Source organism: Nestor notabilis, unplaced genomic scaffold (genome assembly GCF_000696875.1).
Source record: "Nestor notabilis isolate BGI_N333 unplaced genomic scaffold, ASM69687v1 scaffold3506, whole genome shotgun sequence".
Lineage (NCBI taxonomy): Eukaryota > Metazoa > Chordata > Aves > Psittaciformes > Psittacidae > Nestor > Nestor notabilis.
In genome coordinates, this window is record NW_009932186.1 from 61,944 (window position 1) to 88,127 (window position 26,184).

Consider the following 26,184-nt stretch of genomic DNA (forward strand, 5'->3'; position numbering starts at 1 on the left):
CTGTGAAAACTTGTTTCCCTCCAAACTACTAACAGAGAATTTGTAGTACTGAGAATTTCTAATAATGTACCTAGAAAATAATGTTTGGAAATGAGTTGTCAGAGTGACAACCAAGCATTAATAAGGAAAGATTAATTAATGCCAAGTCTTAAATATTTTGTCACCGTATAACAGATTACTTTGGAAGCTGCTGTGTCTGTTCACAGTAGACTCAATGGATCAAGGAATTTTCAGGCAAATGTCAGGCAGAGCTAGAACCCACCTAGGTAAAAACAATGAGGCCAGTTAGAATACCAAACCACAGCAATGCTCTCAAAGGTGGTGCATGTCAGAGAAGGGGAAGCAGAGGCCCTGAAGATTGGTGTTGGCAGTGAGCAGATTCTGTATCTGGGCAAGTACAACGATTCCACCATCTTTCCAGGCAGCTGAATTGAAGGTGGCTTCGAAACTGTGCCCTTTTCAAATTTTTTTTAGCACAAATTGAACTCTGAGTTTTAATATATTTTGCTTTCGCAAGCAATGTAAAGTGCAGCCATTAGAACCTCATAAGCAGTTTCCCTTGTTTTCTAGCCCTCTAAGCCACTGCTAGCTTCAGTAATTCTGTATGTTTCAGCAGATCTGTCTGGAAAAGGTGTGACATTTTTCTTGAGCAGCTTCACTCCTGGAGATAAACTCAAACTCAGTCTGTGCCTGCAGTATCATAATGTCAGGGGATATGTTGTTAATTCCCAAGGGAATGACATCATTTTCCCATGGCAGAGAGGTATTTCCCAGTTAGAGGGAGCCTCGGGAGATTTATGCTATAGGTATTACTGATAGTGTGGGAGCTGTCAGTGGTTTTACCCTGTTCTCTGGTGATGGTGGAACGTGAGTGTGAGAGAAGATGTAATGCTAAGAGAATTCAGGCATTTATCATTTCAAGAAATTGACCAATAAGTGAATAGACATGACAGCTAATCGCAGTGCTTGCTTTTTGCTGTCTTCATGCCTCAGGGGCATGTGAATTGTATACCAGTGAGGCATGCACCTCAAGACTTTGTAGAATTTGTGCCCTTACACTGAAGGACCAAAGCAACACTGTGTCTGTAATCTCCCAACTCAAATATCACATGGCATAACTCAGTCCTATCAGACACAAAGGTCCCTGTTTGGGAGGAAGAGTATTTTAAAATATGACATGAGGAACAGGCCAAAATGAGAACCAAAGTGTTACAGAAAATCAGAATTCACCATAAGCTTCAAAACTTTAAAAGTTTCTGAATTGGTCCCATTTGCTCTGCCTGTATATCTAGTTGAGACTGTGAAACCTGATGCTTTCTGAGAGCATACAGATATTTCCAAAAGTCTTGAAATGATCCCCAAGAGTGTTACTGGTTTTACTTTATTTCAATCACCATGTTCATAAATAAGAAAATTACAGTTTGAGTCAATACCCAACTCACACAGGAACTGGGAACATAAGTCATTGAGAAAACAATGACTGGGCTGGCTTTCTGCAGCTTGTGATTATGGAAGGAAATGAAGCAAGCAGAACACCACTAGCTCTCTATCATTCTTCTGGAGACTTACTTGCTGTTTGTCACTGACATGGTACATGTGGTCTCCCTTCTCAGCATAGAGACTTGCATCTCAGCTAAAAAGAATCTCCACAACTGGGTTTTGTCTGCAAGAGATTCCTTCCCCCCTTCTAACTTCTGAGGAGATGGTGAATTTCAGGGTAGGACTGATGAGGAACATGAAGAGCTAGAAGGGGTGTTAGCTGTCATTGGTGCGCTGGTGGAGGAGGGAGATGCAGTCTTCCATGCTGGAATTGACAATTCACACAGAAAATGGTGTGCACATCTCTACTTGTAGAGAATTACTGTCTTTGTTCATTGAAGGTGGTATTAGCATTTGACATTATTATCACTGCGTCAGAGCCCATGGTATTCAGACAGATCTGAAGTGATTAACACCACTTAACCTTAAAGGGGTAGAAACAACTTTTGATGTGGTTAAGCACCTATTCAGATTTGCACCATTTGAAATCAGTGTGACTGAAATAGCCACTCCCCTAAGACAATTTAATGTGGCTTATGCAAGAAATGTGGCATTTCTCTCTAGAATAGTAATGTATCACAATAAATTAGAAAGAATGCTTGCCTACTTTATTCTTCCGAAGTTAAAAGAGCTGACTCACTAATACAAAAAACCTCCAAGAAGGTTTGCTGTATTACTTCTCCTAGAAAAAAAAATAAATCTTATATTACACAGCCAAGTCACATGTGCCAAAAAGATTATAATTCACAAGTAGAAAAGAAGCTAAATGAGACTGAGTTAGGCTGCCAGTTCAGTATAGCATATTTCCACTTTATGTTGCAGCTGAATCTAACTGTAAGCTGTTTTAATGGCTTCTGAAGGAACCTGGTAGTGTTTGTGTCAGAGCCACAAACTATAGTGTAAGAAAGGGCTTTCCAATTGCAAATAGCATTTGTGGGAATACTCTTCCAGAATAATATATCTGTAATGTCCTATTGAGAAAATCAATAATGATAGCATAGTTAGCTTTATAGAGATAGCATAGGTGTCTTTAACAGATAAATGGACAGGCGCACCAGAATATTCCTACCAGTATTCACCTCATGACCTTAACGAGAAATGGAACCAAAACAAAAGTATGCATGAAATACCACTATCTTCTTGGAGTCCCTTAGGAACAGCTGGGTATGTACACTCCTATCTTTACAGACCTAGAGATTAGGAGAGTCTTTAAAGGTGACAAAATAGCTATACCATTTGTAAAATGTGCTGATACATGGTTGAGGTAACAGGAATAACCAGAATATTGGGATTCCAAGCTCCCAGCTTCTTGCTTCCTACATCAGTACTTGTATGTGTTTGTGCTGCCGCCTCTGGACACTTGGTTAGACACTGTGCTGCTGTATAAATGTGAAAGTGCTGAGTGATAAGTAAGTTTATAGGCAGATAGATGTGTATATGTATATACATGGTGTCACATAGCAAGATCAAATTGGGTATGAATGCACGCTGGGAAACAGGCACCAAAATGTATGAACAGTAAGATATTTGTGTCATCTAATTTAGATACCCGTATTAAGTGCATATTGTAAGGGTATAGTGCCTCTAGGTTCTCAGTATGGTCAGTTGAGAGAAGTGAGCACATCCAGTGGTGAACCAAGGTCATATGTAGTAGGTCTCTTCAGGTGCTCAAACTTCTAGTGATGAGTGGCATTCATCTGATTCTGTGACTAATTTTTGTGCAAGTACCAGTAACAAAAATATTGCATTAAGGAACAGCTCCAGTTACAAAATTATAACCCTGAAATGGTTCTACACCCCTAGAACCATGCAGACTCTAGGGGAAAAAAAATAAAAATACATCAGGGTATAGGAAAATGTGCAGTAAGTTACAGGCCATTCTCACTCAGTGGTTCCAATCTAAAAGCTTACCAGCTTGTACTAACCCTGCAATTCACATTATTTAAGATTACATAAACCTGTCTTGATGGTAGATGACAGAGAAGATGCAAACCACCTGCTTTTTAACTTTTGAAGACATCATATTAGGTAACAAGATGGAACAAATTGTGTTTCTGTGATATTCATTCCTCTTCTTGATCATTGCGTGAGCACATTGAACCAGTCCCAGCTATGCAGAGAAGAGGATCAGCTGCTCAGTCCTGATTTTGATTTCTTACACATGGCTTTAAGTGAAGACTAAAGCTTCACTTAAGTTGTGCTGCTTCATTCAAGGTAGAAACTAGCTGTAAGGTCTGCACAAATGTAAATGCTCTTCTAAATGAAATCACACTCATACCCAGAACTTCTTGCATTGACTGAGGCCGATAGGTACTATCATTACAGCAGTTAACCGAATTACCTTTATACGCCTAGATATACACAATGAAGCACTGTTTCTGGCTCTTTAGAGATACAAACCTTGGTGGAAAACGAAATGCTATTTTTAAGTGTCATTTTTCTGCACATGATGACATGTAAGGAAGCATTTGCTACTAGTGTATTTGAAATCATACTTCTCTTCCTGACATTATGGTTTGCTGTGAAGATTATAATGGTTTCTTAACATATTCAGGCGAAACAAATACTTAAAGAGTACGATAGTAAAGGTCTTTCTGGCATATATTCACAATGACTTTTGAAGAGAGAAGACAGAAAAGATATAATAAAAAGAAAAGATGTTTTTTTCTAAATGGAATGTTTTACTTGAGTTTCCCAGGAGACATCAGCAGCTCTTTAAAAGTATCGGTTATAAAGTGCTGTTACTGTAGTCAAGTTTTTATTCTCTGAGTCCATTCAGCTGCTGTTACTTTTCAATCACTAATTTCTTTTTTTATTCTTATGTAGATGACCCTCGAGGCAAACATCAAAAAAAAATCCAAACCAAAACCCAGAATTACCTTAATCTGTATGCTGTAGATGGGCTGCGGACCCTCTGTATTGCAAAAAGAGTAAGTAAATGAAGACTCTTAGTTTGCTCTTAAGGAGAGTCTTGACAAAGATTACTGAAGGCATTTATTAATTTACTGTTCTTGATTCATAACTTCTTTTTCATTTTATTCAGTAAAGTATGAATGCCTCTGCGTCACGTTGACTGTGCCCTCACATACTCTGTTTAATAGGTTCTTACCAAGGAAGAGTATGCCTGTTGGTTAAAAAGTCATTTAGAAGCAGAATCCTCTATTGAAAATCGTGAAGAACGTCTGTTTCAGTCAGCACTGCGGATAGAGAAGAATCTGCATCTGCTAGGTAATGAAATGAGAGCTGGACATGAAATTAAACTGTGTTAAAAAAAACCTGAGAGGTTGGCTATGAAATCCATTCTTTCCCTTAAATGGTTTCTGACAGTATAGAAATTGGCTTCTTTTGGACTTTGTCACGGCTGTCATGTGGAGCACCACAAAGGAAGGGATATAATTAACATAACAGACACCCTGTTTTCCTTGCTCCTGGCATCATTTTATCACTAGTAAAATAAGTGGAGTAATACCAGGGATGAATTAGACTCAATATCATAAATGGGAACTGCTGCTCGAAACGGGAGGAGGACTTGGCCCAAACTGACTACAGAATTTTGTTATCTTAGTGACACTTCAGCATGTCGGAGACTTACATGACTTCAGGGGGGCACCAGAGACATTCATAAAGTAATGCTCATAAACTGCATTTGTGAGAACTCTCACACATCAGGTTCAGCACATGCACTCGGGGCCTGTGTATTCTGTGGAAGGGGATTGCAGTACTTCCTAATGATGCAGTTGAAACCAGTGTATGTAAAATGTATTCCAAGAACTAAGTCACACTCTTGCTCTGCTGTGTTGAGATGTTCAATGCACTGAGATGCTAAAATGTATATATATTCACTATTACTCCAAGCATCCAACTGCTGTCTCTGGCAAAGAAACTGGGACAGCCATAACACTGTTGGAGATAACAGCCTTCACTAATTGCCAACATGCCTGTCTCCGGGGGATGAGATCCACCTCACGCAGCTTCTGATGTATCTACTCATCTTAGAGATCTACAGATCTCTAAGGATCCTCACATAACCGGGGGAGAGACAAAAGAAGAAAGTGGAGTTCATTTGGTCTGTCTTACATACCTGCCTTAGGATTAAAAGAATCATGCCCTTGAAGTGTCTGTTTCTCTCCTCTGACTTGAAGGGCAGCATGAGGTGACTAATTTGGACCACAGCGATCAGGAAGATCCCACCATGGTTGTGCCTGTTGAGTCTGGCTGCACTCTGGGGGATGAGGGAGGAGGAAGTAAAATTGAACTGCCAGACAAATAAGTAAGCTGTAGCCAGAAAAAAACTACCCATTCAGTCATTCCCCAAGAACCTTATACTGTGGTTTGTATCTTGCAATGATCAGTTATGATAAGGTTGTGGGAATGAAAGAGTGAGTCTGGAAAAGGAATGTCTTCTCCTTTGTTTGGATAATAATAGCTTTCCCAACATTGCCCTAAGAATGTGTTTCTGCCTACATGACTTGTAGTCAGACTTCAGGTGGACTTCTACTGCTAAAGTGTTTTATTCAAGGAACAACCATAGGAATAATAAATAGCTGAGAAAAGTTTATTTTGCTTTTCCTGTTGTCCCAGGTAACTTGCACGTCTATCACTTCCTCATTCCCTAGTAGTGAGGACTTACATTTTTTCACATACAAGCCTCTCAGAAACTCAGTGGAGTACTGATGACACTGAACTTAGTCCTGAGCAGCTTTTGCTACAGTATTTGAAAATCTCGTTTCTGTCAATTGATTTATGAAAGCATAGGAAAGATACTTATAAACAGGTATAAAGATACATTGAAAGCATGAAAAAGCCGTATTTTACTTTCACATCGTGGCCAACAGATTTATGATTTATTCTCTGCTATATCTCACTTGGCAACCAGTCTTTCTGCAAGAGCAAAAAGCAGCAACAAGGCTGTCTCCAGCCTAATGTGCTGTTGCTAAGCTGCGGTCCTGCCATCATTTGCCTTCTAAAGGGAGAAATCCATAGTGACCCAGCCTTTTCTGGTTGGGGAAAGGCAGTTAAGACCCATAAGAACTGAAATCTCCTAGAAGCAACAGCATCTCCTCTAGCAACACTCAGAAAAAATGGTGAAGATAAAGAGCAGAGAGAGAATAAGCAAAGATACAACAGCTTTGTGAACCTCTCAGACTAGAAGTGGTGTCAGATTGCTTCTGAATTTCTGAATTCTGGATTTGGTGTTGATTGTTGATGCAGGCGTTTACCCCAGCTGCGTTCCGCTTCTCTTTCTCAATACCCCCAAAAACCTGCCCGAATCTTGCAACCACTGGTAGTTCAGCTGTTTCCAATAAAAGTGATTGCTGGGGCTTTTTGAAAAATCCAAACTTACAATTTCATATGAACTCTAAGTGTTCATTTAATGTGGAATATTTTGCTTTTTCTATGTGCTTAGGTGCAACTGGCATTGAAGACCGTTTACAGGATGGTGTTCCAGAAACCATTGCAAACTTGCGCAAAGCTGGGTTGCAGATTTGGGTTCTTACTGGAGACAAGCAAGAAACAGCTGTTAATATTGCATATGCCTGCAAGCTACTAGATCATGATGAAGAAATCATCACTTTGAATGCTGAATCACCAGTAAGCAGATCCAATACACAAGTTTACTTGTGAACTAGCTTTGCTTTATTTTCAACTTGTACAATTAAAAGTTTGATGGCTTTTTTTTCCTTTCCTCTTTCTTTTTCTTTTTTTTTTTTTCCCTTCTTTTCCTGCTTCATCTGTTATTTTCAGGTAGGACATGTCTTTGAATACTTTCCAGTGAGTCATGCTTTAGTGTCATGTGTCATAAACTTACTGAAGACATGTATCTGAATGCTTTTCTTTGGTATGCATTCTCAAAATATCCCTGGTTTTGCTTATTGGCACTGATGGGTCTCCAAAAGTAACCTGTTGAGAATTTGTGCTTTATTTTACACTCCTGAAATGTAGTATTTAGATAACTCAGTCATTCATGTTTTCTCAGGTGGCTTTTTCTCTGGAGATAGAAGCAATACTTAAATTTCGATGCTAACACTGAGAGTCAGCAAGCCATATCTACAGTAACGCCTTGCTTCCTAACAGACCTTTTCTAATTCTTCTGAATTACTGATCTTTCCTGTGCTCAACTTTGCAAGCAGACAGTCACACAGAGTTTACTGATATGGTCTAATATACAAGGAACCAGACTGATAGTGCTATCGTCCCTTAATGGGGTGATAAAATTGGACTTCAGATCAGCAGAGGAGAGGTAGGCCAGCAGTATCCAGCTCCGTATTCTTTTGAAAAGGAAGAAAAGATAACAGCATTTTCTGTTCTTGAATGTATCAACTGAACTGGTAAATTGATTTTTCATGATCTTTATTTTTTGTCGCACTTTGCTGTAAGACCAATAACATTTAATTTAAGATGTTCATATATTCTCAATAGCATCTTCTAGTTAAGTATGGCTAGGTGAGAGAATTCAGCTTAAATAACCTTTAATTGGCCTTTAACAATGCATAACTGTTTGATCTGAGTTGTAGGCGTATGCATGGTGTTCATCACCATACTTAACTTGGTACTGATACTGATTATATCATTTCCCAGCACTGTTATTCTGAGAAGGAGCTAAAAGACTTTAGTTTAGCATACAATACTGCATGCTAAAAAAGAATTAGGTTTTAAATCTTTCAAGTCCTCATTGCTGCAAGAATTGCATGTTTAGAGCAAATAATAGAAAATTATTAGAAATTAAAACTTTAACACTGCAGCGAATATAACACATTCCCCATATTTCTTATGCCTAAATATACAGCAAACAAAAACATTTGAATGCATGTTCTTTTCTCTCAAGCATATTTATTTTGAATTTCTTTTCAGGAGACATGTGCTGTCTTGCTGGAGCAGTGTCTGCAATGCGTAGAGTCTAAATTTTCAAACAACACTATAGACGAAGCTACTGGAAACATGACTGTTGGGTTCACCCCTCTCTATCCACCCTCTTCCTCTGTGCTTTCCAGCTTGGGCCTAGTGATCGATGGAAGGACTCTAGCTTATGCCTTGGAACCTACACTAGAAGATAAATTTCTCGCACTAGCCAAGCGATGCCGTTCAGTACTGTGTTGTCGCTCTACCCCACTCCAAAAGAGCATGGTAGTGAAACTAGTCAGAGACAAACTCAAAGCAATGACCTTGGCAATAGGTAAGTATGTCATTTTAAACTTGTCTGCCTTGATATATACTGTTCCTTGAGAACTTCGATTTTTTGACTTGCAGTAGGACCCTTCCAGCTGCCTCACAACTCAGATAGCCGTCCAGTTTTGTCTAAAACCGTGTCCAAAACCTCTTAACATATTTATTCAAAACAAAGATAGAACTCTGTAGTAGTATTTGGGATTTCTTCCTACAGAAGTTAGGTAATCAGGACCCAGGTATGCTGTGAGGTTTTGGCATGTCCAAACCCAGCTGTGAAGAACTGGGTTAGTTGATGCTGTACACAACCCCATTTTGCAGTTGCTGTATTGCACAAAACAAAATTGTGCTCAGTATTGTTCCATCTAATAATATTTAAACTCAAAGTTCTGTGTTTTTAATCACAAGTCGGCCATACAGCTTACAATGAGTTCGCCTTGTCAGCATAAAGAATGGATTTACAGCTGACGTCATTCCAGCACTTACACTTCTTTCCAGCTAATAGCTCAGTTGGTGGAGGGGAGATTTTGTCGGTCACTATGTCTTAAATCTGTCAGCATCTTCCATGTTTCCATGATTTTTGCTTAAGAAAAGTCAACCAGCTCTTCTTGCCCTATCTCAAATTTAGGCTTGTGCTGCATTAGAAGATACAATTGCAGCATATATTGTCACAAACACACTAGCTTTTATCCACCTGTCTTGGTTAATTATAGCAGGAACACATGGGTTGGACCCCATGAGAAGCCCCACGTACATAGAATAATTGCCAGACTCCTGTGACATCCACATCACCAAATATGTACTGATGATAATACTACTCATGCTCACTATATTATATCTAGCTCAAGTATGCCCCCCTCATACTGAATTTATATTTTTGGCTGACTAGCTGTGCACATAATCAATTGCATATGTTGTCAAAAACATCTGTCTGGTTTACTTGAATTATCCAGAATGCTTAAGAACACTAGTGGAGACTGGGCAGCTTGTGCTCTCAGTCCTTCTGAGCATCGATCTTTCTGAGCCTTTTCAAGGCCAGATTGGACAGAGCCTTGGGTGATAGTCTAGTGTGAGGCATCCCTGCCCATGACAGGAGGGTTGGAACTAGGTTATTTCCAACCCTGACCATTCTGTGATTCTATGGTTTTGAGCCTGTGAGTTGAACTTCTGTTCTGGTTTAAAAGCCTAGCTGTATACATCCTTCCTTTTAACCAACATGAGCTAACTCGGGGTTGTGTCACACAGTCACAAAGACATCAGCTTTGTCAGGTGAGCAGATACGACTCTTATATGTGCAAACAGCAGAGAAACTGGAGTGAGATGTGAATGTATACCTCAGCCACTGAAGTTTAAAACCAAGTGTCTTCTCATCAGTTAACACAGTTTCATTTTCCACTAGCACACTGGCTGAAAATTTAAGAGGTTAAGAAGTAGATATATGTCCCATTCTGTTGTCCTTTCTATGGCACATGCACTTGTGGTACCATGATTGCAAACAGACCCAGCGATGGTGACTGCGCAACCATTGCAGTTAAATCTACCTGTGATAGGTGTATTACACATCTCTGACTGGTCAACCCAAGTCAATAATTCATCTGCTTTTTAACTTTATTGTATTTTTACTGCATAGACATTATTTGCTTTAGGCCTCCTTGCACATTTCATTCTTAGTCACACCTGATTGCAGGCAGAGAGTTAATCAGGAAGCAGAAGTATTGGGAAGCTCATTCTTAGTCTTCCAGGGTTTTAATTTTTCTACAGTTCAGGCCTGATATTTGAATTGTAGGTCTTACTAAAAACTGAGGGATTTGCTTTATTTTTTACTTTTCCATGATTTAAAAAAAAAAAAAGTCTACAAAGATCAGAATGTGTTGGCAATTTTGCCAAGCTTTCAACCTTGTATTCCAAAGATGGATCTTTTCCTACCCCACATCTCCCTTACTATACCCACCTAACACCTAGTACTTCAAATACTCAGTCAACACTCAGTAACAACTGGTATTCCTTTGCTTGACTGCTGCTAACTGATCCTGGTCTACTAGTGACAACAAAACTGTTATCTTGTCATCTTTAGGTGATGGTGCTAATGATGTCAGCATGATACAAGTGGCAGATGTTGGTGTGGGAATCTCTGGTCAAGAAGGCATGCAGGTAATGTTGCTCATTCACTAAAATGCACTCCCATGAAAGGGAGAAACAGGCACTCCCCATATGTCAGCTTGACCAAGCTGCCTTTGAGTAGCTAGCACAAATAAAGGAGAAGCAGCAAGTTGTACTCAGTAGTGCCAGCTGCACATTTTAAGGATGCTTTCAACTTGAGTTTGAGCTTGTGTAGGTTCTCAGATCTGTGGTAAGTTTAAACATGTTACCTCCTCAAAAAATTCAACTTACCATATCCCTTTAAGCAATATGCTTTAAGAAATCATTTATGAACTACTGTCGTAGAGGAGGAAAAAACCTCGGCTGGGCATTATTCAGGAAATAAAGGTTCCTCTTTCCTGTATTGCTTGGGTATACTTCTGTGGAGCAGCTGCACAAGCCCATCAAGCTGATACAGCTTGTTTGCATGGTGTGGTAGTGACCCTTAGCCCAGTCACCCACAAAACTCCCTCCGCCTATTCAGACAGCAGAACAGTGAAGAAATAGAAAATTGCAGCCCTTTGCAGAACCACTGCTCCCAATACACTGTTCCAAGTCTTGGTTTTCTCCCCATTTCCTGCCACAGGGAACAGCAAGATAGGGGGACTTGCCCTGTAGTCTTTTGAATGTGTTCAGCCTGTGATTGCTGTTTACCACTGTATAAGAAGCACTTCACCCATCCCCAGAAGAGAGAATGTATATATATAGGATGTATTACCTACTGCATTACCTATTTCCTCTGTCTCCTCTACTGCTAGTGCAGTTCAGTTGCAGTGTTAGCACCAGACGTGGCAGTAAGACACAGAGAATGAAGAAGATACCTCATTTCCACAACTTGCCTTGTATTTGGGCTGGGTACAGACTGATTGCATGAGAAAATAAAGTAGCTGAGTATATGTCAAAGAGTTCTTGAGAGAAGGTGGGAAGTGTTTCCATCCTGAGGACCTGAGCAGATGAGCATGCTCCTTAACTTAGTTACCGGTGGGTGGTTCTCTGACCCACATTGCATTTTTTGCAACACTGGCTGGATGTTTTGCTCAAAAGGGAAGAAGGGCCTCCTTCACACAGTGCACAAGTTGGCTGTAGAATTTTATTCCATGGGATTTCATGAATGCTGTAATTTATTTGGGTCAATACACAAATTCATGAAACAGAAATTCAACTGAGCTATGAACTTGGATGTCAACTTTGTGCATTTCTGACATGCACATCACCAGAAGCTAGGACAGTACTCTGGAGAAAAGTCAGTATCTTTTATTTATTCATATACTCTTCCAAAGGCATCCTCTCTTGGCTATTGTTGGAGAATGGATAGTAGGGAAGATGGGCTTCAGCCTGACCCAGCAGAGCTTTTACACTTCTTGTAATCACCCAATGGGTTCAAAGTAATCTCCAGGGCAAATGGGTGTCTTCAGACAGACAGATTTCAGGCTGCAATCCATTAAAAATGCTTCTCTAAACATGTTAGTAGGTGTAAATTACACTGGAAAGAAGCTACCACAAAAGTGTTCAGATATTCATTGTAAGTATGGCATCCCAGCCATAGACCTTATGAGTCTGACTTTAATGGCTGAAGAAGCCAGAAGAAAAGGAAATCTTGGATTAAGCTGATACCAAGTGTATTTGTTGTTCTGTAGTCTTTACCAGGCTCTGAGCACTTTGCTTAACTTCTGCAGTATCGTTCTGCAGGCAGTCCAGGCCCCAGAGAGCCCAAAGGAGATTGGTTTTGCGGGGTCCCCTCCAAGCCTGTCAATTCAAAAAAGAGCTTGCACCAAAATCCTTGGGTCTTATCATCTCTCATGAACTTACCAGCTTCTATCATCTACGTATTAATTCAGATCACTTTTTTCCCCTAATGCAGACATGTAGTGCTTGTAGCATTTTTTTTACTCTTCTCGCCATTATGCCACTTTCTGTTATATGCTTACAATAATCAGTCTTCAAATGCCCCTGGCTTTTGTGGTGTATTTAAATCTGAAAGTTATTTGCTCATTAACCCATTAAACTACCTATTTTTTTCTAAATGAAATTTCAACAGAGTGGAAAATGTTTCTAGATCATTTCCTTTACTGCAAAGTCCTAAGGAACCATGCAGGCCTCCTTAGTATAAACAACTGTCAGAATCTTACACATGCAGGTACTCAGAAGGCGTTGAGCATTTAGATGTCTGAAACAGTAATACTTTCTGATTTATTTTCTTTCCACAATCTATAGAAGCATGTGGAGCATGAATCACTTTTTCCTGTGAAAAAGCTGGAAGAAAAAATAAAAATGTGAAAATCAAGGAGGTATTTTGAGAGGAAATAAACATGCAAATGTAATTGGATAACACTATCTTCCTCACTGTGTTCCTCACTGTAATAAAAATGGAATAAAAAAGAAAAAAACCCTGACACTTTTCACAGTATGTTGTGAAGTACGATGTTAGAAGCACAAATGAAAAGAAGCTAACAGTTTTGTTTTGACATGGGAATAGGCTGAGATGGGGTGGAGGACAAGGAAGCAGACATAGCACAGTTCTCCTCAAACTACAAGATAGCTGTATGTCTGCAAGACAAATCAGACCGTTCTGTGCAGAGATGTTATAATGAGTGTATCTCAGTACCTGAGAAATCCCAGGATGTGTCTGCATATTAAAAAATGTCCCAGTGCTTATATACATCTATTGCTTAAATTACAATGCATTATTACACCTTCTCCTGCATACTGTTTTAGAGTTTGTTTTCATAGTGTATGCAAGCACTTACATGGGAATGCCTAGCCCTTTTGATGATTTACCAAGAAAGGGAATTAAGAAAAAATAAAAGGAAAGATGCCTCTCATTTGAAAATACAACCAAGATAGACCCTGCAGAGTGTGAGGAAGTCATTGCCCCTTTGGAGCTTTTTCACGTTTCCTCATGTTTTTGCTAAACTGTGAGAAGAAAGGTGATACCAAAACATAAAATGAAATGTAAAATGATGTTCAAATGAAATCTTAGTGTGATCCTAGGGATAAGCAAAATCATGAAAGAATTGTGATAATACCGTAATTTACAAGAAGGTCTCATATAGATGAACAGTTCCCTGAATTTTAGTCAGAAGTAAAGAGAAACTGGGTGATTCATTTTGTCAATGTGATTTGGCAGTCTGCACAGTCCCAGAGTCTCATCCAGTGTGATTTTTCATAGACAGTTTTAGAAAACATGTGATTTGAGGGATTAAAATCCCTCAAAATACTGGCATCTCAGGAAAGCTGAGTAAACTTTATAAGCCAGGGTTGCAAATGTAATTAAAACTAATATTTTTATTGTTTTGTCTTTTAAAGTCCAGTAATTATGATGCAACCACTTAATCGTGCTTTTCTTATTTTATTCTCTGGAAATTCATTTGACCAGTAAGTACCTTGTAGTTTTTACAGAGAAAGATGTTACAGCCACCAAGACATTCACTCGTGGGCCCTGAGCCTTCATGCTCATGCAGCTGCATTTGCCAGCCATTCTTCCACCTCTCATTTTTTGCTGCTGCTTGTCACCATCTGGAACATAGACTGTAATCTCCTTTGGACGAGGACCCAGTTGCATTGCATGTTCTGCCAGGCTGATGGGTTTGCTCATGGGTATTGCAAATCAATACAGCAATAGCTGCATTTCAGATGCTCTGTAATGGATTTCATTCTTCATCAGTACAATTTCCATTGACTGTATGAGTTGAGAAGATTGCTAGATTCACTGTTGGTGTTGAAAGCGACACTTTGCAACAATGATTCCAACTTTCCTTTCATTAAAGGCGGTGATGGCGAGTGACTTTGCAGTCCCAAGGTTCCGGCATTTGGAGAAGCTCTTGCTTGTTCATGGCCACTGGTGTTATTCCCGACTCGCCAACATGGTGCTGTATTTCTTCTACAAAAACGCAGTAAGTGTTTGACTTGGCAGCTTTATGCCACCACATGTTTCCAGGGTTTCTTTTGTGCTAAGTGAGCATTAGGTCAGCTTTCAAATGGTTTGTAAATAAGCTGCAAAGAAATTTGCAGAGTTGAGAGACAGCTGGCTGCCATTTGCAGAAATACAGGACTCACTCCATAACAGCTACAGTGTGCTGCTGAATGTGCAAATTAGGTAACAGAAATAACAAACGCTGCTTAAGAAAAGTTTCTTTATAGAGCAGTTTTGCAGAATTCAGCTGGCTAGACACAGGAGCCTTTAATGCCAAAGCCATCCAGCACTGGTCCAAAGTAGCAGCTCAGTGTGTTTTTTCTTCCTGACCCTATCTTGTTGTTGCTTGTGAATCACTGTACGTATTCCCTAGTGACTTGAGATCAGTTGAGTCCTCTTTGTGTCTCAGATACAGACTGGGGAGGATTTTTCTTGATTTATCTCACTCCCAACTAACCAAAAGAGTTCATTAGAAAGGAAGCACACTATGGTAAATAACAGACTATAGGTCTGCATTTCCTCCCTGGTGTATGAAACGGGAGTTAGTCCAGGACTGGGCACTGAGCCAGTAGTAGCTTGACTCCTTGGCGCTAACAAAGGCCCTTTGGATTGATCTTGGAGTACAAAGATGATTGACTGAAAACTGCCTAACAAGACAAGTGAGAATTCCATAAGCTGGATAGGAGTCACTGGCAGGCACACAGGTATGCTCACTTGCAACACCTACAAATCACCTTAGGAGCAGTGGATATGAAGAAGCAGAAAAAAAAGGGGAGCCAAAGCTCTCAGACTTGTGTTTTCTTCAGCGGGCAATGTGTGAAATGTGAGTGGGATACTGGATTTTGTCCTCAACATCGGAAAAAAAAGTAGCTCTCAATTTTTTAGAAGTTGCTTTTCAAATTTAATCTAATTCCTTTTTTTTTTTTTTTAATCAGTGGCAACTTTTTAGTGCAAATTCCTCTTGGTCTGACTAATTCTCACCTCATCTCAGCCTGAAGTTTCGTATTTTATCAGGAGAAGACCATCATTTGCTCAAAATTTTGAACATCGTAGGAATACCTAAGGGAGCTAAAGAATTAATAATGTGTCTTTGTGTTAACACGAGCATGTTAAAATACCTTCTGTAGCCTGATAAGGAACTGCATGCGAGCACCCTTCCAGACACAAAAGAAGGGACTTGGATGTCTGAACTGCTGCCTGAGTCTGAAATAGCAAGCAGATTTAAATAACGCTGCACTGAGTGGAGAGCCACCTGTTGAAGTACAGCAGTAAAATCTGTGCTGGTGCTCAAATCCCTGAGTTTTAAGGCATTAAGGCCTGAATGATGCTGAACATCTGTACTCCCACCCCTAGTGCCATGTGTTTCCAAGATACCCTTTGGCTTGACAGTATCGAATCTGAACTTCCAAGAAGTGTATACAGAGCCATCTTACATTAAAATAATAATAACAAAAAGAAGTAATACACATTACTTTTAGACATTCCAGCAATCAGCAGCCAAAGATTATGTTTATACATCTACATTTTTGTTCAGCTCTTGTAAAATCTTCCATTTCCTTTGGTACAACTCCCCTTGATTACGAGTATTATTTCTCATGCCATTTTGAGTAAGACATTTTCAGAAGCTGCTGCCTCAAGGCAGCAGAATATAACTGAAGAAATCTCTTTGTGTTGGCTCTGCTTCGGCAGCCTTAAGAGCTTTCTGAGCAATTCTTGTTGCTACTGACTCCAAGACTGTAGTGGGGTATCCAGCATATAGACATGAATATGTCTGACACAGTGCCTGCCCTTAAGGAAAGAATATTCCAAAAATGAAAGATGTGAGCACCTGATCCTTTTGAAAGGAGACTATTCTGGACGATTCTTTGCAGAGAGTCAAGATAGCTACACTGCAAATGTTTTGCAAGTTTTCTCTTTCCTCAGATGGGTTTTTTTTAACCCATTTGCTTATATTATGAATTTTTTCATTCTCCAGTAGAACCTATTTAGCTCAAAAGTTTAAACTCCAAATTGCTGCAAAAGCCATTTGGAAACTGACGACTTATCCAAGAAGATGTTTGGCTTGGTGAAGATAAAAAAATACAAGTAAAATATAAACTAAAACATAGCATGACTGGAAATATCTGAGCTTAATGAAAAGGGATTTCATGTAAACAGAATTCTACCTGCAGAAGAATGCACTGCTTCTTCCCTTTTATACGTTATCTCTGCAAGACAGCACTGGACATCCTTTGATATATACTTCATTCACTGAGAAATTCTGGCTGGGGCCACATTCATAAAACAGTCTCATCTGGGGAAAAAAAAGGAACACTTTTTTATTTAAAATCTAATTCAGTTTTTAAGTAAATTTGTTTGACTTTTTCAGGAGGGAAATGCATAGAAGCAAAAGGGAACATTATATTTGAAATTAAATTTAACACTTGTTTAATCCAAGATAAAATTTCAGAGGTGGGGGAAAATCTGATTTAAGCTTGGTTATTGAAATGTCATTTATTTGTACAGCTTGCTTTGACAACACTGCTGAAACCCATACAAGAGGGGTAGGAAAATTTTCAGCTGACTATTTTCGTCAAACGACCCATTTTTGTCAGAGCCAAACTGTTCCAAATACAGGTTAATTTTAGCAAGGCTCTAGAAAGGAAAATTTATTAGGTCCAGGATTAGCTGGATTTTGTTTATTTCAAAGGAGTAAGAAAAAAGTACCTAATATTTATTGCAATTTTATTTTGATAAAAGACTCAGGAAGTTTTGCTGGGGTTTGGGTGTGGAAAGGAAATAAATTTCAAAATCTGTTCAATTTTGCAATTAAAATTGCCATCTCCCAGCCAACTGTACTGAAGAGGGTGAGGTCTGGTAACTCACTCTCTGCTGTGGCCAGAGGAAGTTAAAACTGGGTAGAACCTCAGAGGACAGTTGTCAGGGTTTTTCTTGTTGCCTTCCTCTTAGTGTTAATCGCTTTACAAAAAACAATAAAAATTGCAGTTTTAGGAGGACCAAGCCTGGGAATTTATTTCCTTCCCTAGGAAGCTACCCATCTTTTTCTCTGCCTCAGATCCACCCTCACCAGTTGAGATCAGCACCTCTCCTGAGTCCTAAAACCCTCTGGTTTCTCTGTGCTGCAGAGATTGTAGAAGTGTGTGGTTTGTTCTTTTTTGGGTGATTCCAACCCAACTGTGTGAACAATCCCACTGCAGCTGTGTATGCAGCTGATCTCTTTATACAGCCAAAGAGTAAAGGAGATAGAGGAGTCTTTACCTAATTTCAGAGCACAGAGACAGAATGGTTATGACAACTTTGCTAGACATTACAGTTTCAGTTCCCTTGCTGCTGCTAGTCTCATGTTGGTCTTGCAAAAAGGCTCTGCATTTACCTATTGCAGACCAGCAGAGCCTCCCAGAACATCTCAAGCCAGCAGAGGACATTGTTATGAAGATGCTTACTCTTACAATAGTAATGTAAGTGCTGTGAGATCAGTACTCATATACCTCTAGGTATATACCTAGAGGTATATGAGGTGATGGTTGGGATGATGATTGATGGTTGGGAGAGCTTTTTATGGTTAGTTAAATTGCACCTCTGAGTTTCACTTGAACTGAAAGTTAATTTTGTGTGAAATCATCCCTGACACCTGAGATCTTAGGTTCCAACAGCACAAAGACGTGAAGGCGTGCCAGACGTTTGCAGCTTAGCTGAAAGGCCCAGGCATCAGGAACAGTGAGCTAAAGATTAGGTATCCTTAGAAGGATTGCTCATGTGTTTAGTCCTTGCAGAACTGGAATCAGGATGATTTCAGAACACAAGTGAATGATGATTCTGCTTATCTTGCATATTTACAGCATTGTGTATTCTGTTTCAGATGTTTGTGGCCCTTCTCTTCTGGTACCAGTTCTACTGCGGGTTCTCTGGCTCATCAATGGTTGATCAGTGGTATCTCATCTTCTTTAATTTACTCTTCTCTTCTCTTCCACAACTGATTACTGGTGTGCTGGATAAGGATGTGCCAGCTGAAGTGTTAATTGCTGTGCCTCAGCTTTATAAAAGCGGCCAGAATATGGAGGTAAAAACTTCTTGCTTTTTATAATCTTCAAAAATGTCTTTAGTTTCAACTGAAAACCAACGCTGTTCCCAAAGGGTAGATGACTGATAGCAACAGGCTGAAAAGTCACGATTATTATTTGGTGATATTTCTCATCTGAGTCGAAGTATCTAAATGCCAGAAGTGCATTTAAAAGAAAAAGAAACACAAACAAAAAAACCCAGCTGTATTTTGAAATAACAGGAGAGAAGCCTGGGTGCTTTAAGGCTCACAAATAGCCACAGAAGTAAAACAGATTATACCTTGTAGATTAGGGTAGGCTTTCACAGAATAACCTCAGAGTACTTACTCAAAACTTTGGGCCCCAGCCCTTTACAAAGTCAGAAAACTTTAGGAGTGAGCACAGAGGTCAATAGATTCTGAGAGAGATAGTCACCAGCCGATGACAGATTCCTCTGTCTGTTGAAAACACCTTGTTCCCATCTGCTTGAATTGTACAATGAAAACAGAAGGAATTGCAGGAGGGATTTGAGCCAAACCATTTCTGGTAATTACAGCTACAGTGTACTGTGAGAAAATCTTTCTGCTTGGCAAAACTATCCATAGTGAGACATTGCTTCCGAGGTAAAAGTGTTTCTTAAAAGTATCTGACATTGTGCCCTCTGAGAGGAGACAGTGAGTGGGTTTTGCTTCTAACTGTATTTGCTTCTAACCTGCGTTTGGTAGCCCACACATCTAGTGACATTGCTGGACACTGTCCTGGAAAGATGAAAGGAGAATTCTAGTGTAACTTATTTTTAGTGCTTTAGACCAAATTGTCTCTTTTTTGCCTAGCTGTTGTTTTCCATTTTCTACATTTCTTATGTTCCGGTACATGGCACTTTAAAGATCCGTAACAGTAATACCTTCCTTTCGTGCACATTTTTAAGGTGATAGAAATCTTGTAACGGCTTGAGCTTGTTCAGAAGTTGGGTCAGCTTGTCTTCAGCTGCCAATCTGAGTGTAGAAGTCTCCCAGGTTCACAGTACAATTATTTCTCATGGGCAAGCCCAGGGACCCAAGTTTGTTTGAAATTTAGTAAGCATATTCCCTGAATATCTACCTAAAAAGGCATTTTAAAAACTGTCTGAAAATCCTGCTTCAGGCAAGATGCCTTTCAAAAAGATATCACCAATTCAAGCCTGTAAGAATTACAGAGTAATTTAGATGTCTCTGGAGGCCATCTGATCTAGACCCCTGGCCAAAGCAGCTTCAAAGCTGGATGAGGTTTTGAATGTCTCCAGCAATGGGGATTCCAATGTCCCTCTGAACAAACTTTTCCAAGGCTTAACCACATGATATTTCAGTAGGCTAAAGAACATCATAATTCTTTCTAAGCACCTTTCAATTCCTATTTTTAGGCTGCAGTGATATTTTCCATAGAGAAAAGGAGTCCTGATGAACCCAGTGGCTGAAGCTGTAGCCTATATCCCAAAACTAAATAAATGTTTTGCTGTTCGCTATTTTTCCATATATCTACGTCTTTTATATGACCAGCCATACCCCTGTAACTGTACATTTCTTTAAATCAAAATGCTAGCTTAATATTTTTTCTTAGCAAGCAATTTTGTGCGCACACAGATATATGTATATGTATGTTTTATATACGTATTTATAACATAGCATACATTGCTGCATTAATTACTGCTAAAGATCGTTGTTGTGGATATTCTTTTCTAAGTACGTGTGCATTTTCTGTTTTCTCTCTCTTGAGAATAAATACCCTGTGCTTTTACATACATGATGTAAAACCAATTTACTCCTGTGCTTTCACCTCAGAGAGCTCCTCCTGAAATCAGCAGTCTTAACTGTACTGCATAAAGTTGGGCACATTCATAAATGTTTGCTGGCCTGAGGGTCAGATTCAAATTACATCCTCTGCCAGATTAAAAATAGAGTGATTTGCAGGTAGGCTTTTCATACTTCATCCCCAAGGGTATCTAACTGACTGGAAAAGTTGTGAAGCTGTTTGCATAAGCCCTTAAAAGTGCCCATTGGACTATCCCCCTCAAATACCTATCCCAGCCACCCGCATTTTCATTAGGCTCTGATTTTCTTGTATTTTTTTATGCCACAGGAGTACCAACCACACATGTTTTGGATGAATATGATTGATGCTATATATCAAAGCCTGGTTTGCTTCTTCATCCCCTATTTTGTAAGTGTTTGGTTTAAGCCATTCTGTTTCGAGCATTTTGAGGAGAATTGGCAATATAACTTGGGCTATATTCTGTCTCCTTCTTTACAGACTTACTATGATTCGGAGGTGGATATCTTCTCCTGGGGAACTCCCATCACTACAGTAGCTCTTCTCACCATCATATTACATTTGGCTATTGAAACCAAAACTTGGGTAAGGTACCCACGGCATACATAGAAATTCGCTGGCATATATGTCATTTGTTTCTTAGTGCTGTTCTTCAAAACCGGAAGATGGTAATTTTGTTCCCTCAGCACAGTCTATTTTTAGCAAGCATTTTAAGCAAACATGAAAAAGGTTTTAAACTGTGATCTGCAAACAGCTTTGTAGCATTGTACCCATAATTAGATTTTTTGGAAAATAAAAGACACTAAACTCTTTGCTGTGCATGGATTTTGCTCCAGACATTAAGAAGTTTGAATTTTAGAATCAGAGCAAATTTCTCAGAATATAAAGAATGATTATTCTTCTGTTGTGTTTTTGTTCTAGACTTTTCTCCACTGGTCATCTTGCATCTTCAGTATCCTTTTATTTTTCTTTGTGGCTCTGGTTTACAATGCTTCCTGCCCAGTATGCCATCCTCCATCCAATCCCTACTGGACTATGGAAAGGCTGATGGGAGACCCTATGTTCTATTTCACTTGCATTATATCACCAGTTGTTGCATTACTGCCCAGGTATTGTATCTTCTTTCATGTCTTTTTCATGTATGAGAGTACTTTATATGTATGATTAGGAGGGCAAGAAACATTCCTTTTTCCAGTCCCCCTCTTTCTTTCTCCTTACCAGCCAAGTCAATTGTTTTTTCAGTGGCCGATTATATGAAGTCAGGTTGTCTAACCTCTCCTGTGCTTCTGACCACAGGAAGAGACCACAGCTCCTGGCCATAGACCACAGGAGTGGTGGACAATTGTAGACTGTTGGTCAAAATTCCTGGCCATGCAGAGATTTACTATCCTCTGAGGTTTTCTGTGATGCTTCCGGATTCACCCCATTCTCCCATAACAGGCACGTTAAGGAAATTCTGATAGTGTGTTGTGGACTTACTTGCTTACTTTTGGATGTAGGAGGCATGCTCGACAGACTAATTTCCATTGATTCCTCATCAGGAAAGATGAAAGACTGTATAATCACAAGGTGGATCACTGGCTAAATGTGCAGATTTGTTATACTGCTTGCTATTAATGAAAATACTAGCACAGCATTCAGAGCTCCTCATCTGCAAGCTTTCTTGTGTAAAACATAAGAAAGGCACATTAAAAACTCCCTTATTTTTCTGCATTGTGCTTTTGTCTTGGATATTTTCTCCTAGGTACTTCCTTCTTTCAGTTCTTTTCACGTGCACATTCTCCTCTTGCAGATTTCTGTACAGAACCCTTCAGGGAACACTCTTCCCAACCCAGCTTCAGCTTGGACGCCAGTTGAGTAAACTATCCCCAGAGATTCGCACCCAGCTTCTGACCAAGTTGAATGTAAACGAAACAATATGTCAGACACAACCCTTCACAGTTGGCTTCTCACCAAGCCTTGGCTCAAACACTAGTGATTGTTATAAGGCTTACAACCAAAGCACACCTTTGCCAGCATCTCTTCAAACAAGTGAGTCACTCTTCCAGGAGTACCCAAAGGCAGAACATACAACAGATCAGACTGTGGCTGCCTCTCCCCAGGGTTCTGTGTTGTATGGGGAAAAGAAATTCCCCTCATCAGTGGGTAATCCAGAAAGGTCCATGGGATTTCATGAAGTTAGACACAGCACTTCAGAGACAGAGTCATTGCCTGTGGGAGCAACGTTCCCATGGAACTCAGCAGTCGACCAAGCAGACTTCAGTTTGTTGAAGTGGATCACATCAACTCCGCTGTTCAGTCGCATTGGGACTGTTTTACAGGTGTCATCGAGCAGTTTACAAAATGAAACACAGGACAGTATGTGTGTGCTTGGCTCTTCTTTGCATGTGGACTTGAAAGGCTTAAAAGAACAGAGCTCAAATAACTTGCAGGACAAAACGAAAGGGTCCCCATCTGATCACTGTAAAAGTGACAATTCTGAGACCACCTTTTTATGACATGGGCCTTAAATATATTTATATATTTTCTATTTGCACACACTTATAGTGAGAATACTCTATTTGTTTCCAAAGATGAAACAGAAAATCAAAGGTACAGATGATTATTTAAGAATGTTTAAATACAGTATATTGAAATAAGAGCTTTAAATATAAAAAGAAACACTTGAAAGTTCCATTTATATTGTTTTATTTTTTCATCTCATTTTGTAAGGAAATGCCGTCTCTTTATTTTTCAGATGCTTCTCTTTTATTCTGACACATATTGTAAAAGCAAAGGACCTATCTACCATATACAAAAGGATTAGATTCAGCAATAATTACTGATATCATTATAGGCCATTCAGTAATCAAGGAAGAAAAAACATGATAATAAATAGGCACTGTATTCCATCCGTCATCTGCTTGCCAAGGTGTTTTGTCACTGGATCAAACTATTAGGCAAGATTATCAAATCATTATACATGTCTCTGTAAAAGTTAAGAGTATCTTACCACCACATTAATAATACTGGTATTTTGTAAGTGACAGCATATTTTGATATTGCAGCCATAGCATTTTATGTGTCATGATAAAACAATAAATAAATGACCATCCATATTGCAAAGTGAATTCCCAGTCTGGCATTAATAGAAATACAACCCTTCGTTTCAGAGTAGCTAGTATTTGACCAATCATGACATTACATCCGAAGAAAAGCTACTGCTTGTTTGTGAGGATTGATCTGGTGGCAAAGAGCTGATGCATTGTGTCCACTGTAGAGTGTGAGCAGGGAGGGTCTGTGATCTTCTGTGCTGGAGCACTACCACAAGTAGGCTGGTTTTGCTGAAGTCAGCCCTTTCTAGTGGTGTACAGAGGACAGGCAAAGTAAAGTTTTGTAGGCACATTCACTGCTGTTTCAGCCAGGTTAAATCAAGTCCTTCGTGATCAGGAAGGGGCATGACCAGCAGTGAGGGTGCAGTGCTATGCAGAAGTACTCGTGCCTGGTCTAAGACAGCCTAGCTCCAGTCCCAAAAGTAGGGAGCTGCACTGCCATCTGAGGTTATGCCTGGGCCGACTTCATGTGGTTGTAAATCACAAACTCATTGCAGGTTTTCAGATGACCTTTTTCTTGCTTGCCATCAGTCTTTTAAAGTCAGAACTTTTTTGTGCAACCTGCCTCCCACATGGATTGCCTCAGCCCGTTAAGCGACAGTGCCAGCCCACTTGCTAATCCTCTGGGGATCTTTTTTCTCAAAGATTTACACACTGGCCTTCCTCCCAGAGACAGAATTGATAATGTGAAACTGTAAAATGCCAATGAAGGGAAGAGATGAAAGCAATCTAAATAGGAGCTGTCAGCCTGTATTTACACTCATGAAACATGACACATCCACATGTAGCTAAACTGCATTGTGGGATTAGAACTGATTAGGGACAGGGCAAGACACTAAGGGACTTATTCTTCCAGTCTCCAGTGAACGGTTTTAAGTGTGTGATTGATTTTAGAAAAATGTACCTGAAGCACAGCTTCTTCCTTTAGCCTCTAGTTAAAGGGTAGCAAGAGTTTATGTGTGTATATTTTAATGGAGGAAAGCATTCCTGTTGCCTCATTTGTTACTGGCTGAAAACATCTTGACATTTCTTTGCTTTATATTTATGACAGAAATGGGGCACTAATGATGAGCACTTGGTTACCATGGATGTAGGTGGGCATCTGCCCTGTCGGTGCCAGTATGAGCTGGGAACTGCTGGGGTGTGCATCCTGCCACACACTCTAAAGCAGGGCAGAGTCCCATGCCCTCAGAGAACTTGTTTCTCTCCACTTGCTGGAAAAACAGCCTGCAGGACTCAGCTCAGCATCTTTGCAAGTGTCTGGCTGGGTGAGACAGCTCCAATGTTAGACATCTCTGCTTGTTCTACCAGGCTTCTTGATGTCAATAGTAGCTCTGCTGGGATGACTTTGCAGGTGATGTTTGCAAGGTTAGCTGGCTGTATTTAAAGCAAACCGTGCAGAGACTGCCACTGTAAATAACTCACCTGTGTGGAACTCCGGTGTCTTTTAATGTCAAGGGGGAGATCGAGTGATGCTTTGAAACGCATAAATGTTGCTGTCTTGTTAGAAACGTTCCTCTGCTTGTAGAACAGGGTCTCACAGAAGGACACAGTATCGGATACCAGGTAGGCAGAGTTCATAGGTTTGTGAGACATTAAATTCAACCTGTGTCATGGGGTCGCAGCAGGAGCTTGCCATGTATATCACACATGAGTGCCCTCTCTGTTACTGCTGTAGCCCCAGCAGGCAGGTGAGGATCTCTCGATGTTGACTGCTCCTCGTCTTTTCACAGTACATTTGGTGTCCCACAGGCCTTCATGGGACTTGCTGACAGCAAAAAGGGCTAAAACATCACTGGGCTTTGGTTCGGAGTTGTACAGTCTCATCAAAAAGAACCTCAATTCCTTGCTAGCTATGCCTTTGTGATACAAGATACAGGTAGTTGTGCTGTCAGTGTTCCAAAGACTGTTTATGTAGGTAAGGGATAAAAGGGTTCCTCTGAGACTGAGAGGTGCGCATACGCTGCCAGAGAGTTGTGTTAAGTTGCCACTGTGAGTGTGAGAGTAGTACATCTGTGTTATATATTTGGGGAAACTATATATCTAGATCCACAGCCAGTGTAAACATCATAGCCCCTCCAGCGCTTGCGAGCTGACTTACCCAGCTGGAAGTCAGCCCTCAATAACTGTTGTGTTTTGTTGCAAAAACAAAAATCCTTAGAGATACATTAAAGTGTAAATGCTTCCTTCATACTACAAGATAAAGTATCTTTATTACAGCAGCAATCCTACAAACATGTATGAGTTTAATCTCAAATAAACCAAATAATCCTGCTGATCTTGATGGAGTGGTGGCCTCAGCAGGATTGTTTGTGTCCTTACAGATAGATAGGAAGCTGTGCCACACTGAAGCCTCCATGTGCCAAAACTAGACAGTGAGATACCTGGGGCCACAGCAGGATGTCAGCAAGCAAGGTGTCTCCATTTTCTTTTGGGAGATACATTATAAACTAATATAAATAAAATGTAATTTAATCCACAGTCTGGAGGA

General features: G+C 39.9%; 1 protein-coding gene across 1 annotated transcript in view; it reads left to right on the forward strand.

Moving 5' to 3' along the window:
• ATP10A (ATPase, class V, type 10A) overlaps positions 1-23,706 on the forward strand; it is a 70,314-nt gene extending 46,608 nt beyond the window's left edge. The window contains exons 11-21 of the mRNA XM_010016238.1: positions 4,366-4,469; positions 4,641-4,767; positions 6,947-7,131; positions 8,392-8,713; positions 10,778-10,854; positions 14,610-14,735; positions 18,615-18,815; positions 20,911-20,991; positions 21,082-21,186; positions 21,523-21,710; positions 22,394-23,706. Of these exons, the coding sequence (XP_010014540.1) occupies positions 4,366-4,469; positions 4,641-4,767; positions 6,947-7,131; positions 8,392-8,713; positions 10,778-10,854; positions 14,610-14,735; positions 18,615-18,815; positions 20,911-20,991; positions 21,082-21,186; positions 21,523-21,710; positions 22,394-23,099 (2,222 nt within the window). The 3' untranslated portion in view covers positions 23,100-23,706. The remainder of the gene's footprint in view (positions 1-4,365; positions 4,470-4,640; positions 4,768-6,946; positions 7,132-8,391; positions 8,714-10,777; positions 10,855-14,609; positions 14,736-18,614; positions 18,816-20,910; positions 20,992-21,081; positions 21,187-21,522; positions 21,711-22,393) is intronic.
• The last annotated feature ends 2,478 nt before the right edge of the window (positions 23,707-26,184 follow it).